The sequence below is a fragment of the Gadus chalcogrammus genome, chromosome 9, assembly GCF_026213295.1.
Source record: "Gadus chalcogrammus isolate NIFS_2021 chromosome 9, NIFS_Gcha_1.0, whole genome shotgun sequence".
Taxonomy (NCBI): Eukaryota; Metazoa; Chordata; class Actinopteri; order Gadiformes; family Gadidae; genus Gadus; species Gadus chalcogrammus.
The window spans coordinates 603,580-621,164 of NC_079420.1; the positions used below are offsets into that span (position 1 = coordinate 603,580).

Consider the following 17,585-nt stretch of genomic DNA (forward strand, 5'->3'; position numbering starts at 1 on the left):
AACAGCCCCCCTCCCTGCTGTAGGCGTGTGTTTGAACCCTGGCAAAGTGTTGTGACCGCATGACGACTCAGGGGGGACAATACTTGGTACATGGACATGTTGTTGGGGAGCCTTTAGGGTTTCTAATGCATAAGAGTTATCACACAGCGGTAACAGTACTTACTATGTACTCACAATGCTTTTCATCATCGTTTGACGCGCGTGTTCACTGGGAATAGTGCTGTTGCAGGACGCGACATCAACCCATTTGGTGCACACACACACACACACACACACACACACACACACACACACACACACACACACACACACACACACACACACACACACACACACACACACACACACACACAGACACAGACACACAGACACAGACACAGACACAGACACAAACACACCCACACCCACACCCACACACACACACACATAGCCACAAATATATTTAAAGTTAGCCCTCCTTTCCCCTTTAAAGTACTTCATGTTGAAAAGTGTAGGAAACACATGTTTTGCCGGGACGGCTGCAGATTCACTGAAACACAATACAGTTCAGATAAAAGATGAGTATACAAAAACAAAAATATAAGGTGTCCTAAAAAACTTGGTGAAATTGAGCGTGTTGTGGGAGATGCAGAGGACTTCACAGAGATACGAACGCTATCCTATAGAAGCGGAGAGTGAATACGGACCCCGAGGAAGAGGGCGTATCCACCGGGGGGGGCGCCAATGTCCGCTGTTGTCATGGAGACGGTGGAAACAAGCAGGAATGAAGTCACCGTGTCAGAATGTTGGGACTGGAGGTGGCATTGACCAGAGGGCTGGGGGGGGCAGGGGGCATTGACCAGAGGGCTGGGGGGGGCAGGGGGCATTGACCAGAGGGCTGGGGGGGGCAGGGGGCATTGACCAGAGGGCTGGGGGGGGCAGGGGGCATTGACCGGAGGTCTGGGGGTAGGGGGTGGGTGGGTTGGGGGGGGCAGGGGGCATTGACCAGAGGTCTGGGGGGGGCAGGGGGCATTGACTGGAGGTCTGGGGTAGGGGGTGGGTGGGTTGGGGGAGGCAGGGGGCATTGACCAGAGGTCTGGGGGGGGCAGGGGGCATTGACTAGAGGGCTGGGGGGGGCAGGGGGCATTGACCAGAGGGCTGGGGGGGGCAGGGGGCATTGACCAGAGGGCTGGGGGGGGGCAGGGGGCATTGACTAGAGGGCTGGGGGGGGCAGGGGGCATTGACCAGAGGTCTGGGGGGGGCAGGGGGCATTGACTGGAGGTCTGGGGGTAGGGGGTGGGTGGGTGGGTGGGGGGCAGGGGGCATTGACCGGAGGTCTGGGGTAGGGGGTGGGTGGGTGGGGGGGGCAGGGTCACATTCTGGCTGAGTCCAGGGACACCTGGTGGCTCTCCCCGTGGACCAAACACAGCCAGGGCCGTGCTAACGCTATGCTAACGCTATCGGAGCTGTGAGGGGAATAGCTTGAAGAATGGAAGGAATGTACATTGTGTCAGAAACATCCTCTAGCCTGGAGAAGTGGAGAAGGGGCCCACTGGGCAGCCATAACAATGGGGGATGAAATACAATTAAAATAAAACATGTCAAGAACACAAACAAATGAGCCAAGTCACCCTAAAGAACGACCACCTGACTCCCTGGGCCCTTGAGTTGGTGTAAACCAGTGATGGAGATTGAGGAGTAAAAAACACCGCTTTAGACGGAAACATGTTTAGTAACAGAACGCGGAGCGCGACGGGGAGGCCACAGACCAACACAAAACCAGTTCTTAAAAATTGTTTTGCCTCCTGTTTCTTCTTCCCAGGGGTACATTGCCATCATCTTCTCTGTTTAAAACAAGAACCCCCCCTCCCTCAGCGTTGTCACACGGTCAACCCTCCCCTCCCCCCCCCCCCCCGACTCTCCATCCCCCCTTCCTCCGCTTCAGACGCCCCCCCCCCCCCACCACCACACCCTCTGGAGAGGAGCAAGCGATCAGGTCGGCGCTTCCCTGGAGCCTAGACCTCCTTGATGCTGCTGACGCGGATGCTGCTGCAGCACTTGCCCATGGCCTCGAACAGGGGGTCGAAGAAGGTGTGCACGCAGATGGAGTACACGCGGCTCACGCAGTGGATCTCGATCAGGAAGCTCTTCACGCAGGGCACCACCGCCCAGATGTGCAGGAAGGACAGGATGGCGAAGAAGATGCCCCAGATCAGGGCTAGCGGGAGGCCGACCAGCGCGGTGAGCAGGCGGTAACACCAGTACTTGGTGACGGTGAAGGTGGTGAAGCTGGCCTTCCACACGCCGTCGAAGCTGTAGGTGCCGGGGGGCTCGGCGATCACGTCCTCGAAGTCCACCTGAAGGAGGTCGAAGGGAGGGAGGGAGGGGGATTAGGGGCCGTGGTTTAGGGCACGCACTTGGTCTAGGAATGGGACGGTTGGGGGCCATTGGTTGCTACTGAATGAGCGGCGGCGAATACGTTATTAGAAAACTGAACAACTACTTAAAAAGCAAAACTAACTTGTTAAGTTACCTGTTACAACAAAGAAGTAATCTGACTCTTAATAATAAGTAATGTACTCTCCCGTGTTACTTTGTAGCACGTAACCCCTACCACAACAATGGTTCACCAATGATACATTATGGTATAAGTATATGGAGGTACCGATACCTTCCCATACCAGGTTGGAAAGTATACAGAAGCAAATATTTATCGGCCAACCATTGAAAGGACCAACATATGTGTGTGTGTTTAGGTATGCGTATATATGTGTATATGCATCACCCATCTTGATGTTGGTTCTGTTTGTCTTGTTTTTGTCCCTATTTTAACTATAAGCGTCTACTTATGCATTAGCACTTTGTATTTATTGTATTTATTACATTGTTATTTTATCCTGTGTCCTTCCACTGCTGCTGGGCTGTTCTGCAACAAACACATTTCTCCTACGGGGGATTAATAAAGTTGTATCTTATCTTATCTTATCTTATATGACAAAAGCTTAACTATAACTGTCTAACTAAACATCAATGACTACTTAGCCCATAAACGCGATCAGAATAGATACCATCAGACATCGACCATGAGAGTGCTTGACAGTCAGTGTTCTATGCATGTGCGTGCTTGTGTTTGTGATGAGCTGTTACCATCCAGGGACTGGTACGGTATTCCCCCACCCACCCCTCCACACATACTTGGTGCTCCACACTGAATATCTTGCATCTGGCATGTTCCCATACCTGCCCCTCGTCTCTCACGTTCTCCTGCTCCTCCTCACCATGAAGATAAGATAAGGAAGAGACGGATGGTACAGGTCGACCGGTCACTTTGTTCTGCTCTCTGGCTCTCTTGTTCCACCCTCTCGACAGCCTTCCTGGCGTTTAGTAAATGTTTGTTTAAAGGTTCCCTAGTCCATGTGTCTTGTCATAAAGTCCAGGTGGTTGGTCTCTGTGGAAACGGATACTCAGGACTAAAAACCGCCCATAGGTCACATGGGTATGCTGTGATGAAAATGTCATCTAATAGCTGGGACCGGAATTCAGAAAATGGTCCCAGGTTGAAACAACGTCTGCTTCTACAATGGAGTGCGTTGTTATACTATCTAAAGAACTGTTTCCCACTTTTCTGTGGGAAATTGTAATTCAGAATGCACAGGTTGTTAAATCAAAGTTCATCCAACAATGCTTCGGGTTTCTGACCGTTTAGAAAGTATTTTGATTAAAAGGTCAGACAAGAATTGGCTTTTGCTCACATTAAACCATTTCAGAAATCTACTTTTGAGATATTCGTTTGAAGCTCTACCAGAACAGGGTGTTCCTTCAGTTCTTTCTCTCTGGACCGGCAGGTCGGCCCCATCAGAGCGGGTTCTCCTTCTCTCTATGCAGCCTTGTCTTATAAATAAAACGTCAAATCTCATAGCAGCCACAAAAACCAGCACGGCGTCCATTTTGTTTTTCCACAGCTCTAAATTTAAAAGAGGACCCACTTTTCCCCAAGTTTCCAAAACTGATTCAGAGTAAATGAGAGAGAGGGGAAAACTAAATGAATGCATGACTGAGGCAATTAAAAAAAGAAAGAATTGAAAACAAGGAATGTTTGGTGCCCATGATTTTTTTAATGTCTGAGCAGACTTCTATCTTTTCATGGATATCATCGGGAATAAAGAGCTATTCATGCCTTGAAGCTAGTTATTTAATAGCTCTTAAACAGCACATTGACTCTGCAAGGCATATGTTTTGTTGGTGCCGGCCAGTGTTTAAACAGACTGCAGTTTGCTGAGGGCCCATTAGCTGCTCTGTGGAGACTCTGCCACATTACTACAATAGGACAAAAAACTCACATCAATGATCTTCATTTGTGATTCGATAAGATATGCCTTTTTTTAAACATAGATTTTTTAAACCAGTGCCTGATAAAAATAACTAATCCCGAGGACCTCTGGCCTTTGTTATTTGAACCAAAAAGCACAATATCTACCTTAACTCTATACCTAACAAATAATTTTGTAATGAAAACAATTAAATCAGTGAATATCTAGATAGAGCCATGGTTCCCAATGTAAACGTAATAGTAACCGTTATAGTAATGTAATAGTGAGTAAAAGTAATAGTAGTAGTATTTTGCACTACAGTATGTTCACCGCCAAAAGGTGCGATCCCATTCGCACGTTGCCTTAATGTCCTGCGCCAGGGAACCAATCACAGCAGAGACATGAAACAATGGCAGTGTGTGGTGAGCATTGGACCAAAGCAGGGCGGTCACTGCCCTATCTGGAGACAGCTGTTTCCTACAGGCTGTCGGGCAGGACTGTGAGTGCATGTTTATGTAGGAACAGGTCGAAGTGTGTGTGTGTGTGTGTGTGTGTGTGTGTGTGTGTGTGTGTGTGTGTGTGTGTGTGTGTGTGTGTGTGTGTGTGTGTGTGTGTGTGTGTGTGTGTGTGTGTGTGTTCACACTGTACAGTGATTGTGTGTTGGAATGCCTGTGTGCGTGTGAGAGTAAATGTGGGTGTGTGTATCACGGTCAATAAGTGTGTGGGCTTATAGATGAATGTGCCTACATGAGTGTGTTTATGTGGTAGTGTGTTTTTGTGTGTATGCTTGCGTGCAGGCTTTAAGTACTAGCTAGGGTCAGAGCGCTAGTGGCTACAGCTAGCTAGGGTCAGAGCGCTAGTGGCTATAGCTAGCAGCTACAGCAGGGAGCTAAATGAGAACCGTGGAGGGGGCTGCACCGTCCTCCTCCCCAGCAGCTGAGTGATGTGGCAGGCTGATCGAGACCAGCTGCAGGGCAGAATACCACGGCTACATGTGTCCACCCAATGTGGGAATGATGTCAGGGTGTGTGTGTGTGTGTGTGTGTGTGTGTGTGTGTGTGTGTGTGTGTGTGTGTGTGTGTGTGTGTGTGTGTTTGAATTTGATAATGTGTGAGTCTGCGTGTGAATAGCTGTGTGATTGCAGGAGTATGCATGTGTGTTTGTGTGTATGACCATTATTGTGTGCGTGTGTCAATGTGTGTGTGCGCGTGTGTGTCTATGTGCGTAAATGTGAGCATGCGTGCAAAGCGGGGAGGGGGTTGGCAGTGGGGAGCGAGAGGGAATCCCTCCTCGGGTTTCACCGCGTCACGGGACAACAGGACACCCCTAAACCCCTCGCCGGAGCTTCCCCCGCAGCCCCGAATAACCCGGACTCCCTCCCCCTCCAATCCCCCAGCGCCGGGGGGCGCACGGAGACGCAGAGAGCCCTCTGCCACGAGCAGTCCTCTCGTTAATATGAGACAGAACGGTAAAGGCTGTGGAGCCAGGCAGTGTTTAAAAAGTCCTTTCAACTGTTGGTCAATATGAGACAACAGAGCTGGTCCTGAAACTTATTTTCAGGATTTATTGTTTTTGCATCGAGATTAGATCAGGTGCTTTGGTGATTGTTTGCTTGAGGAAGGAGTTCCCGATCAACCGTAAGAAAACTGTTGTTTTAGATGATAGACTATAGGTCACTGGTCACTGGTCACTGGTCACTGGTCACTGGTCACTGGTTTCTGTGGGCCTGAGACGACGTGTTCCTCAAAGCCCTCATGGGAGTTGCTGAGGCCAGAAAGAACTTTTAATAGATTTGCTATTGAAGAGGACTGGCTGAAAACGGGCATTGCATTTTGGTACTTTATTGGTTGTTTGGTAAGTCGATTAAAGTGGTCAGCCAATCCTGTGAGGCTGAATTCTATTTATAGTCAAAGGCAAGAGTATGACTCTCTTTCACAATGGAGGGGGAAAGAGAGAGGGGAAGAGAGACAATGGTAGAGAAGGAGCGCATAAACTGGAATGAGACAGATCATGAGAGATAGAAATAGAAGAAAAAGAGAGAGAGCGAGAGAGAGAGAGAGAGAGAGAGAGAGAGAGAGAGAGAGAGAGAAGTAGGCCTATGCACAGAGCGTGAGATAGCAGCCATTTCTTCAACCTCAAAAATATATTTTCTTTTCTCAGAAGATTTCCAAATTAAATGAATTACTTATTAAGTGATTAATTGTCCTATTATATTTCTATAGCCAGTGATTAATACATCTAGTATGCATGCATTCCAGTGGACCCTCATGGAGGTCTCTGCATAGGATGGCGGTGAGTGGGTGTGGTGCTCAGAGACATCGCTGCAGCGCCCCATCAGCTATCTGTTTGGGAGTTTCCCTGTTTTAACAAGGCATGTAAGAGATGTCAGGCATTTCAAAGCCAGAATCCCTGCAGCGAGGCGTTTGACCCCCGTGTAGATGAAAATGCATGCTCAGCATGACAAGGGGTTAGCGCCAGAGCTGCTGAAGGCTCCCGCTGAACAAGATCGTCAGGTGTTTATCAAGCATGCCACGCCTATTATTAGAGAGTCTCAGAAAATACTATGTAATATGTAGGCCTACAACAAAGTAGCATAAGGTAGTGCTGTTCGCGCTACACTGATCACGTATGGTGCGAATTTCGGTACTCCCGACCATTCGGAAACAGAATGGGTTGGCAAAAAAGGAGGAGGTGTGAAATTGAAAGTGCGTTTCGACATTTCTACAGGACATTTACAATGTTTCCACTTTTAAGACGTCGGGGAGAAGTCCATAGGATGTTCAATGTAATGGCGTTGGGACTTGACACGGTGGACAGGGCGTTATACTAAAGTCCAGACTTTGATACGAAATGTTTACCTGACGTGGAAAGGTCATTCGGGGTAGACTAGCGCGGAGCAGGAGCGCGCGTCCCGTGCACCAACCCGTGCGCAACGGTGCCGTGACGCGCCTGGAGCGCACGCAGCAGCTTTTGGTGAGGCATGTAACACCTACTGAATTTTTATTATCAAGACCTTCAGCATTTTTAAAACGCATTATAATAGTATTCCAAACTGAAAGTTTTAAAAAATTTCGTCGACACGACCCTATTTAAAAAAAAAAAAACTAAATGGACACTGTAACCCAAAACAGACCGTACATGGAGATTGTCAACTAAAGATTGACACTGTCAGAAGGTATAGCCTTCTATGGGATCTCAAGTAAACTGTTCCCTCGAAGTCCACATGTAGGAAAGAAAAGTTACAAAAAATGTCTTGCTCACCCTGACAACGTCGTCGTTGATGCGCTTCGGGTCCCGGTTCACCAGGTCGATCTCTTTCGTGTGGACGTCCTCCATCGTCTTCCCGTTCAAACTGTCGTTTTCCATCTCTTTATTGTTGGGTTTGTATATGTTCCCTTGCTTTCGGATGAACGGTGATAGAAAGTCCTGTAAAATCCGGAGGGGAGACGGTTGGCGTGAGAGAAAGTATTGAGGGAAGCCGGGCAGTGTGTGAGTGTGGTTGAAAGAGAGAGAATGGAGACAGGAGCGCAAAGTTAGTAGCCTGCCCCAGCCTGGGATGGCTTTAAACGTATTGAAATAAGGCACCACACCCCTCGATCACGGAGATCCCACTTGAGCCGCAAGGGGTCGTAGCCCAGCTGAGTGCGTTAGCAGCCAATGATAAAAGTTTTCTCCAAATTATATGACTGGCGTTAGCTCGTCATATTTGTCCGTCTAGTGTCATCTAACTGTAATAATCCTATTTTCTTTTGTGTTAAAACGCGTTTTTCTTTTTGTTGCCAACGTCATCGATAAATGCGCAGGTCAATCAATTTACAAGGAGTGACCAAAGCCGAAGAGGATACGCGCTCACACCCATGTGAATGAAACGTGTTCCAGTGAGCTTTCCCATACCTCACACGGGATCGCTGCGCGGAGCATCCCGTCCTAACCGGAGGTGCGGAGCTTTTAATGGCCCAACTTGCCATATAGAATGCAAAATAGCTTCGTAAAGTTTCGAAAGTCGTTTGGCTTCTGGTTAAAGTCACTCGCATGCATTCAACCAATCAGAAGTCAAATAGCCTGGGAGAATATTTGACACTGGTGTGAAAATTGCTTTCTGCTAAAAATGTAAGCACGCACACACTATGACGCGCTGCTGCAAAATGCCTGAAACGAGAAGGTGCCACTTCGGGATGTGTAGCCTACCTCGTCCGCCTCTCTGTCCTTCAGTCCGCCTGTCATGCTGCCCCTGTGCCTGAAGCGTAAACCCTGCGTCCCGTAAACCAGGAGACAATAAAGTGAGCTGCTAAAGTGAGGAAGCGCACGGACTTCCCACGGAGGCTCTTCCAAAATGTTTAATGACTAAATCCCTGACTTTTTTTTTTTTATTACGTAGGCTACGTGACACGCATATAATGGCAGCGCCGGTGGGAAACCTCCGTGCGCGCTGGGGTCCGAGGGGCGACTCAACGCATCCAAGGGGCACCTTGCGTGGAGGGCGGCGGCAACGGTCGACCCAAAAACGTAACCCACAATTAACCTGTCAATCAAAACATGCCCAAGCACGAGTGGCCGACACACTGACGTGATATTACTAAATGCTCTATTTGGTCTGTTGGATTTGGCAGTCATTGGAATTATGATGAGGATGTGGCAGTCACTTTTCTATGGTGCATAATTAGTAAATTCATCCATCCAGTAAATCTTCCGAAGCACAACTGAGTACAAAATCAACTGGAGAAGTCCCTTGAGGTCTATTTACATCTACCTGTTAGCCTCACAAATCGTTTAGTCTACTCGGTTGATAGGCATGTGCCATGGTTAATTTAGCACAGAGAGGGTGGTCATTCTTTGAGTGTCAACGTATACTAATCTCATGAGATTCATGAGATTAGTATACACTGACACAGAGGTCGCAGAAGGCCACGAGGATGCAGCAACGCCTGGAGGCTGAAGCTATAGGGTCTGAAGATGATTGGCTCCATGAGAACATCCGGGGGCCTGCCCAGACTCCTTTCTAATGAGAGTAATGGAGACTGTGGTGGGAATCAAACGGTGTGTTAATGGTGCTGAGTCTAGACTGGCAAGCTTTCATGTTCATCTCATTCTGTTCGGAATAACGAGGGAAACGCCCGGGTTATGATCCATATAGACTCGCGGTGTGCATACTCTGTTGTGCTTTTAACCCGGGTATGAAATGCAATATGGCTGTTGAGGATATTCAAATGTTTATACTAATCATCAATTTAGCATTTTCCTGAATTTTACTTCTGGGATAAATAAAGTGTTATGCGACAGCCCCATAGCAACAACAACAACAACAACATAAATCCTCATGATGATGATTAATGAATTGTTTAATTACTGTATGACTGTCTTATTCGTCATCACTGTCGACAAATCAAAACAGTCCAAAGCGCATAACAGGGGGGCTCATGAGGAATCCTCATGAGCCAAAGCAGGCAGGCTGAGCAGAGAAGGCTGCGCAGACCTGCCGGGCCAGCAGCAAAGCCCCTGGTCATTTTCCATTGAGCTACAATTTGTCAAGGAAAGTGTCTTGTGCAATCTCACGTAAATCACGATTTATGTGAGACGATCTGGCAGCAAGATGCCTACCATGCACTCCTGTCGGGGAGAGGAAATAGAATGAAGAGGTCACACATTATCTTCTGATGATACAAATATTTATTTTGGTCAGGACATATTTAGTTTGTCCAATGAGGAGGAAGACACTTGGTCAGGGGGAACCACCCTCCCCTCGGCTTATTGAGGATTGGTTCTTCAATAAATGCATTCTCAAAATGATGCACCGGACATTATACATGAGCTGAACCCACTGCTGTGGAGAGATTGGACAATATTGGAGTGAAGGGTTTGAAGGTTTTACACACACACACACACACACACACACACACACACACACACACACACACACACACACACACACACACACACACACACACACACACACACACACACACACACACACACACACACACGTCTCGGCAGTGGTCCAAGAGGCATGTCTGAGATGTGGAAGCCCTCTGGGTCTGTCACATGTGACTTGTTGTGTCTCTATCATCATCAACATCACTCTAAGGCACTCTTTGAAGTGTGCCACGTGGCAGCTGATAGGAGGAAGACTTGGGTTGCATTACAACAAACTCCAAATACCTGACGCAACTCATATAGTCTTCGACAAGGAGGAAGCGTTTTAATTCCACTGTGTGATGACTGTTGAATGGTCTTTACCTGCAGATAAGCTACATAAGCAAGCGGCACAATGCAAACATCCGCAATGTACCTGGATGCTCAGTATCACACAAGTTACATAGAAAATACAAAAAGCCGTAGTTACACACATTATCTAGAGACCATAGGTACTTTTAAAATCTTTATGGTAAATTAAGACTTGGTAGTGTTTGTAGAAAATAATAAATTAGAAGGCCATGTTTAAGGAAGAGTCAATATCCTGATGAACTCAAAACTTTAGATGTCATTCAACAAAATTCATAAAATCTTAAGAAATATTTAAATCTTTTACCTTTAGGGTAACCTTGTCTCAAACTCAAATGCCCCATTACACTTTCAACGGACTGTGACATCAGCACCCAACAATCATTGATCATAAAATAAGCCTGTAAATGTGTGTGCAAAAAAGCTGCATTTTAGCATCTAGAATTCAGCATGCTACTCTAAAGCCACTTCACCTCTCGGTAAAAGCCGCAGAATGTGCACAATAGTTCCTTTAAGTAAGAAGCAAGATCAGCATGTACAAATAAAATCTCTCTTGTCTAACAGTTTCACTGAACTTCAGTTCAGATTCCCTAACAGCAGAACTCTGTCCTTCCATACTCTGTAGTCCGACACCCAAACCCCCCCTCTGTAAAGTCACCGACTCATGGAATGACTGGAATTTACTTTTTGGTCACAGAAGGTAAAATCACTGGCAATCTTGGGGAGTTGATAACTTGTATTGACATACTGTTATCCGTCTTAACCAAAAATACTCATGATATCATTGTTGTTTCTTGACCAAAATGTTGAAAGGGGATTTAAAGGAAGTAGTGGATTATGCTGCAAAAAGTCATAATGGGCAATTGGGCATATAAGGAAAGCAACGTAAATATTTCGCAAACGTATCTCCCTTCCTCAGGGATGGAATAGATCCTTCATGCTACGACTTAGCTGGCTGCACATTACAAACAGCTCATAGACTCACACACAGCCCAGACACCACGTTAACCCGTCCCCTGCTGGGGCCAGTTCTGAGTCGGGTCCTGAAGGAGGAGGAGGAGGAGGAGGAGGAAGAGGAGGAAAGGGGAGGGGGGGGGGTTCAGTTATATGTTGTCTCAACGTGCACTGAGGACAGGCTCTTGCCCATGCTGTTGCAGAGTGGAGACACAAACATGTCCATCAGACTCCTCCACACCACCCGGGCGGACGGCAGCACCATGAGGAAGCTCTGGATCAGCGGCATGGCAACCCTGGAAAGACAAAGGTCAAAGGTCAACCCGGAGGATAGCGGAACACAGGCGTACTGTGTCGAGGATCAATGATCTCGCCTGAACTCAGGACGCCGCTAACATGTTTGTCTTGTGATTGAACGACTGAACTCTTAAGTCAACCTCCACCAGGTGAAGCAAGAGTGACCTCTTTGTACTGTCTGGGTGGAAGGAGGTTTGAGAGTGTTGCATGATGGGGGATTGGGGACAAGCTTGGCTGCTAATGCTGCTAGGGTTCGGCTACATAATCCAAATAATGTTATATTTACGTAATGCGAGGATATATGTGCCACCTATGCTAAGGCCTTTGAGGGGTCTCTATACAGGAATGAACAGAAGCTTTCTTTCTCTTTGGCTCTCCTGATAGACTTCGGGGCTATTCGATGACTTGGAGAGGCTATCCTATGGCACGTTTCCACCGGCGGGTGCGGGTCGGTTCAGTTCGCTAAGGTGCGGCACGGATCGCGTTTCCACCACCAAAAGTGGTCGTGACCCGGACTGAGCCGGAGTGAGCCGTACTCGTCTCGCTGTACTCGCCTGAAAGGGTGCCGGCAAGTTCGAGCTACAAACGCCGTACGTTGATTGGTTGACAGAATCGCGACTTGGGGATAATAACGAACAAACACAGTAGCCTACCCGCAAGGTATTTCTGGACGAGGACGAAAGCTTTGTTTATGGAAGAAAATGTCGCGCAAAAGTTTGCCGTCCTTCTTGGACGTCCTACATTGTTGATCTTTGTTCATTGTGCCGCGTTCTTCTTTTTCCTCGGATTTATTAGCAGGCTACACTGTGTCGGGCTGCTATGAGATCACGATGCCTAACTAGCTGCCGCGGCTATCGCCATCCGGCCTAAACCCCCCCCCACCATAAGGGTACTGTCGGCGGTGGAAACGCAGACTGCGCCGAAACGCACCTTCACTACTCCACCAAGCCGCACCGATCAGACCCGCACCCTCCGGTGGAAATGCGCCACTAGAGAATTTGCAGTGACATTAAGAATATTTTTAATGTAGGAACAGAACTGAGCAGGAGGGAACTATTGGGGTGGTTTTTCTGACTTCTATTCTCATATTTTTTTAATTTATGGTGTGAATCTGAACAAATAAATCGTCTGCCTCTTCTACAAAATTGGCTTCAGGGACGTGTTCTGTTGAAGCCACGCATGGAGGAATGTAAAACAAAGCATGTGATGTTGGCACTGGCCCAACTGACACAGGCTTCATTAAAACCAAACCAAAAGATTGTCTTTGTGGCTCTATCTTTAACTGTCAGAAAAGATTTGAAAGTTACAGAAGGAACGCTACTATTTACCAGCCGTGTTCGTGCTTGAGTCGCCTGGTTTACAGTTTACCACTGGAGTAGGTCAAGTATGTTACTTAAGACTGAAGTGGGACATTCTTCAAATGCAGAAGATAACTTTCATCACTGATGGCCAATCTTTTTTTTTTTCATCACATATTCAAGGGCTTCACAAAGTGTTGTTTACATGACGAAATAGGAGCTCTTTTGAGTCACAAAATGTGGCCTTTGCCCCGCATGTGTTGCTTGGAGCATGGCTCTCTTCCACCAACCGGCTCGCCACACGCAAAGTTCAAAGGTCAGCCCTTTGGCTACGACCCCACCTTATCCACTCCTCTATTGATCGTTCCCTACATTATGTTTCCATCTGGGGATCAATCCTTTAGCAGAGAGAGAGAGATAGAGCGAGAGAGCACAAGAGAGAGAGATAAAGAAAGAGCGACAGACAGACAGACAGACAGACAGACAGACAGACAGACAGACAGGCAGCGAGATGGATAGGTAAACGTATCTCAGAAGGACTAAAGGTTATGTGAAGGTAACCCTGAAGTTCTTTAGTCTATCCCTAGAATGTCACACATCTTAGAGAAGCTCTTCTGAAGGACCAGAATGCCTCCCCACTCATCCGGTCTGCTTAAGGTTATGAAGGCCTTTTTAACACCGCAGGTGAGACATGTGTCAGTCAAACTTTCATTAGAGTGCTCGCGTTAAGTTTAAATGTCACGTTCTTTCCTAAAAGTAATACAAATTAAAAAAAATTGCAGTGCATGGGAGCCAAGTGCATTGCCTTCCTGTAGAATCGGTGGGCAACTGCATAGCATAACTCTATACGTGGAAATGTCATGCCATTGAGCCATGACATCATAATCCAAATAAGAGCAACAGCAACACTTTTTAGGGGTTGCACGAGTGAGGTAACCTGTATCTAAAAGGGACAAGAACAAATACGAAGCAATGAAGCGTAGTGGAACACTCGGCATCGAGCCAAGAGCTCTAACAACAACCTTACTGCGTGGAGCAGCTGGCACACGTAAGGCTGGCTCAAAGCTGACATTTTAGCCGTACCATATGTGAATACAGCTGATAACCCCGAAGACGAGTCCCAGCAGGAAGGCCATGGGGATAGCCAGCAGGGTGCTCAGTAGGCGGTAGAAGACGTATTTGGAGAGCTCGAACACAGCGTGGCTTCCTATCCAGACCTTGTCGAAGCTCTGCGTGGAGCGCGGCTCTGCGATCACATCGTCAAAGCCAACCTGTCGAGTGATCAAACTGCTTGTCAGACAAATGGGGCTTCGACCGATCAAACACATTGAGGAGATTGAATCGAGCAAAAACAATCACACATTGAGAGGGGGCTTGACAATGAACACAGCTTACATGAACGATAACACATGTTGGAGAGCCTGAGATGATGCATTGGTGCGGCGCACATGAAAACGCAGGGGAAACGCGTCCGGCTACGCATGGCTTGAATACAATACGGGTAATCTCTGTGATCAGCGGGGGCATTGTTTCTTAAACCTATTTCAAACAAATGATAATATGTCTAGTTTAAACAGCATCTCATTCACACTGGCACAATGTGGAGTTTCGCTTTACCTTCAAGTGCGCGTTTATGTCGTTTGGATCTCGGTCCGGCTCCTCCACGTAGATCTTCCCTTTCTTGGATAGCATTGGCTCTATCGACCTGTTGAACTCGTCTTCGTCCATCATTATACTCGTGTCTGATCTCTCCTTTTCGACCCCCATTTCAGTTTAGCGGGAGATGGCTGAGCGAACTCGCGTTGACAGTTGCGCGCTGATTCTCCTCACTGTAGCCTACACGCTACAGACGCGCTTTAGTGCGCAGCAGGGAGAGACCTGACCCACGCCCCGTGCTGCCGGGCGCGGAACAGCAGCACTCTCACACACTCACTACTGTTGACCGAGAAAAGGTCGCTTGAGTAGATATCCTCAAGGCTGTGTGGTTTTTAAGATGAAGACACCATGTATCAACATCCAATACAGTGTTTCAGTTCAAGCAACTTTTATGCTGTTTATTCATGCTCTACTAAATATCGAGACGATGCACGGGAACTAGTTTGGTGTGATACACATCCTGAGTTATGTGATGCAAGCAACAAGTGTGCACTACCCAATGTTGCCCTGAACAAGTAATAATGCCCACTGGAATCAAACGAGCGGTTCCTCCCGCAGCTCTGTCGAGCTTGAACACAACGAGGAGCCGCAGTGCGTTCTCCATATTTGGTAGGAAACTCTGCCTGCACAACAAGCGCAGTCATATTTCCACTTGCACCCAACAAAGCCCTCTGAAACAGACCGCATTTGTGCTGTCGGTGGGAATCTGGGGGGGGGGGGGGGGGGGGCTGGCATTAGGCCTGACCCCCTGGCCGTCTCACTCTCCCAACGTTAACATTGTTCCAATCACTGGATCTCCTCCGAGGTCCAATCAACGGAAGCACAACAGGAAAACCCTTTTCCAAGCCGCCACCAGTGCCATTGTCTCGTATAGAATGAGCTCACTGTCACTGAGACCTGTAGGCTATGGGCTATACCCCGACCTCTCAGGCCACATACTTGCCCTCGGTGCTGCTGGGAAATACTGGAAACCTACATGTCTGTGGAAAATGTTAATAAATGTAGTGGATGGGCCACTCTGTCTGTCTGTCTGTCTGTCTGTCTGTCTGTCTGTCTGTCTGTCTGTCTGTCTATTTGTGCATAGGTTTCAGTAGAGCAACAACAGTGAACAACATCGCTGTGTCAACAGTGGGTCAACTGCAATGTTGTTGACAGTGGGCCAACAGTAAACTAGTATACTATGAATTGCATGGAAAACACACACAGACACACACAGACTCACACACAGACACACACAGACTCACACAGACACACACATCTCAGCAGAGAGATGCTGCCCCCCCCCCCAATAATCCACCTGGCTCAGCTAACAGGCGGCTGCCGACAGCCCTGCTTTGGTAGGGGCTAGCCCCTGTGTGTGTGTGTGTGTGTGTGTGTGTGTGTGTGTGTGTGTGTGTGTGTCTGTGTTTGTTTGTTTGTTTATATCTGTGTCTTTGTTTATGTGTTTTATTTTATGTGTGTGTGTTAGTGTATGTGTATTATTTCATGTGTGTGTGTGTGTATGTGTTTGTGTGTGTAACGGCATGCATGTGTGTTTCTGTAAAACAGGGAGTTCAGATATGAAGAGATACAGCATTAACAAACAATATTAAAGTTTATGAATTCTAGTTTACAAGCCTTGCTTTGTAGGATATTGAGGATATGTACAGTATATGTATGAATCATTTCAAAGCATTATTTGTCATTCGTTTTCAGCACGTCAACATGATGGCCAGGGAGGTCATTCTTATCTTGTCTTACCTGACAGATTGCATTTCTGTGACATCTGCTCCTGAAAGCACCCTCACTCTATAAAGTCATCAACAACAATGGAGTGTGCATTTGATTTTGTGTATGTCTACGTGTGCGTGTGCGTGTGTGTGTGTGTGTGGTCATTGTTTGAGTTCCTGTGACCTGCATACTCTTCTATCATGTTAATGGTTAATGAATTCTCCAAGCAGCCACATTCCAGATTGTCCAAAGGTTCCATGTGCGACTTGGCTGTGGAATTCTTGTGCGCCTTAATGGGGAACAAATTCCTTAATGTCCAATGTTTTCCAGGGGGAACAATGATATCAGCCCACCTGCAGTGGTGGGGGAACTTCCTGTTACACCCTTGTAGAATGATCTTATCTGTTAGGTAACACACACACACACACACACACACACACACACACACACACACACACACACACACACACACACACACACACACACACACACACACACACACACACACACACACACACACACACACACACTTTTTAAGACAAATACTTATACAGAATGTATGTATTGGGGACTATTTACGGAGCACTAGTTTTGAGCCCTCAGATGGACAGGGGCAAACTCCTAACAACACGAAGCAACCTTGACCAGATAGGTGCTACCAATGAGAGGATCCTTAGAATGACAATTTATGCGGATGATGCACACAGAAATACATGAAAGTGGATTACATAAAATAGATCATGAATACCTTCATTCTTATTAGCTTGCATAAATAGCTTCCCTATGCCCTCCCGCTTATTTGAAGAAGGGGGTTGCTTGTAAAAAAATAAAATAAAAAAGATTTCTCGATAACGAGGGATTAACCACATGAGCCATCCACCTCACTGACACCAATACCATCATTAAACAGCACCCGGTCTGGGTTGGGTGCTGGCAACACACCACAGTATCAGTTCTGTTCACGCCTTCACATTCCAACTACTCTTACTTTCACCCAGTGCAGACATGCTTAACCAAAAACTGGAAATGCGATTGTGTTGTCATTGCTGTCTCTAAATCCAGTCCTGCATGTCCATGTTACAGGTAGACCAGGGCCTGATGACAGAGGATACACCTGTGCACCAGATTAGTATTACTCTCTTTCACTGAATCTCATTTGATT

At 47.2% G+C, this 17,585-nt stretch overlaps 2 protein-coding genes across 3 annotated transcripts; both read right to left on the reverse strand.

The window, feature by feature from the left end:
- Positions 1-1,943: 1,943 nt before the first annotated feature.
- cav1 (caveolin 1) lies at positions 1,944-8,732 on the reverse strand. Of its 2 annotated transcripts, none has more exons than XM_056598832.1 (3): positions 8,478-8,732; positions 7,551-7,715; positions 1,944-2,336 (listed from the first exon to the last, which is right to left on the reverse strand). In XM_056598832.1, exons 1-3 carry the CDS (start codon positions 8,511-8,513, stop codon positions 1,995-1,997), a joined length of 543 nt encoding a protein of 180 aa, XP_056454807.1. In that variant the 5' UTR covers positions 8,514-8,732; the 3' UTR covers positions 1,944-1,994. The 2 variants fall into 2 exon arrangements, with proteins under 2 accessions (XP_056454807.1, XP_056454808.1); XM_056598833.1 differs by lacking the exon at positions 8,478-8,732 and adding an exon at positions 8,184-8,381.
- Positions 8,733-9,395: 663 nt separating this feature from the next.
- On the reverse strand, positions 9,396-15,327 carry cav2 (caveolin 2). Its single transcript, XM_056598834.1, has 3 exons — positions 14,675-15,327; positions 14,141-14,328; positions 9,396-11,758 (listed from the first exon to the last, which is right to left on the reverse strand). Exons 1-3 carry the CDS (start codon positions 14,822-14,824, stop codon positions 11,608-11,610), a joined length of 489 nt encoding a protein of 162 aa, XP_056454809.1. The 5' UTR covers positions 14,825-15,327; the 3' UTR covers positions 9,396-11,607.
- Positions 15,328-17,585: the final 2,258 nt, after the last annotated feature.

Bases quoted from the DNA above. Each gene is read 5' to 3' on its own strand.
- cav1 (XM_056598832.1), bottom strand. From the start codon at position 8,513: ATGACAGGCGGACTGAAGGACAGAGAGGCGGACGAG. The intron at 7,716-8,477 runs GTAGGCTACACA...CGGATTTTACAG, and splicing joins AGGACAGAGAGGCGGACGAG to GACTTTCTATCACCGTTCAT. The intron at 2,337-7,550 runs GTGAGCAAGACA...GACCTCCTTCAG, and splicing joins TCAACGACGACGTTGTCAGG to GTGGACTTCGAGGACGTGAT.
- cav2 (XM_056598834.1), bottom strand. From the start codon at position 14,824: ATGGGGGTCGAAAAGGAGAGATCAGACACGAGTATAATGATGGACGAA. The intron at 14,329-14,674 runs GTAAAGCGAAAC...ATCACTCGACAG, and splicing joins ACATAAACGCGCACTTGAAG to GTTGGCTTTGACGATGTGAT. The intron at 11,759-14,140 runs GTACGGCTAAAA...TTGTCTTTCCAG, and splicing joins ATCAGCTGTATTCACATATG to GGTTGCCATGCCGCTGATCC.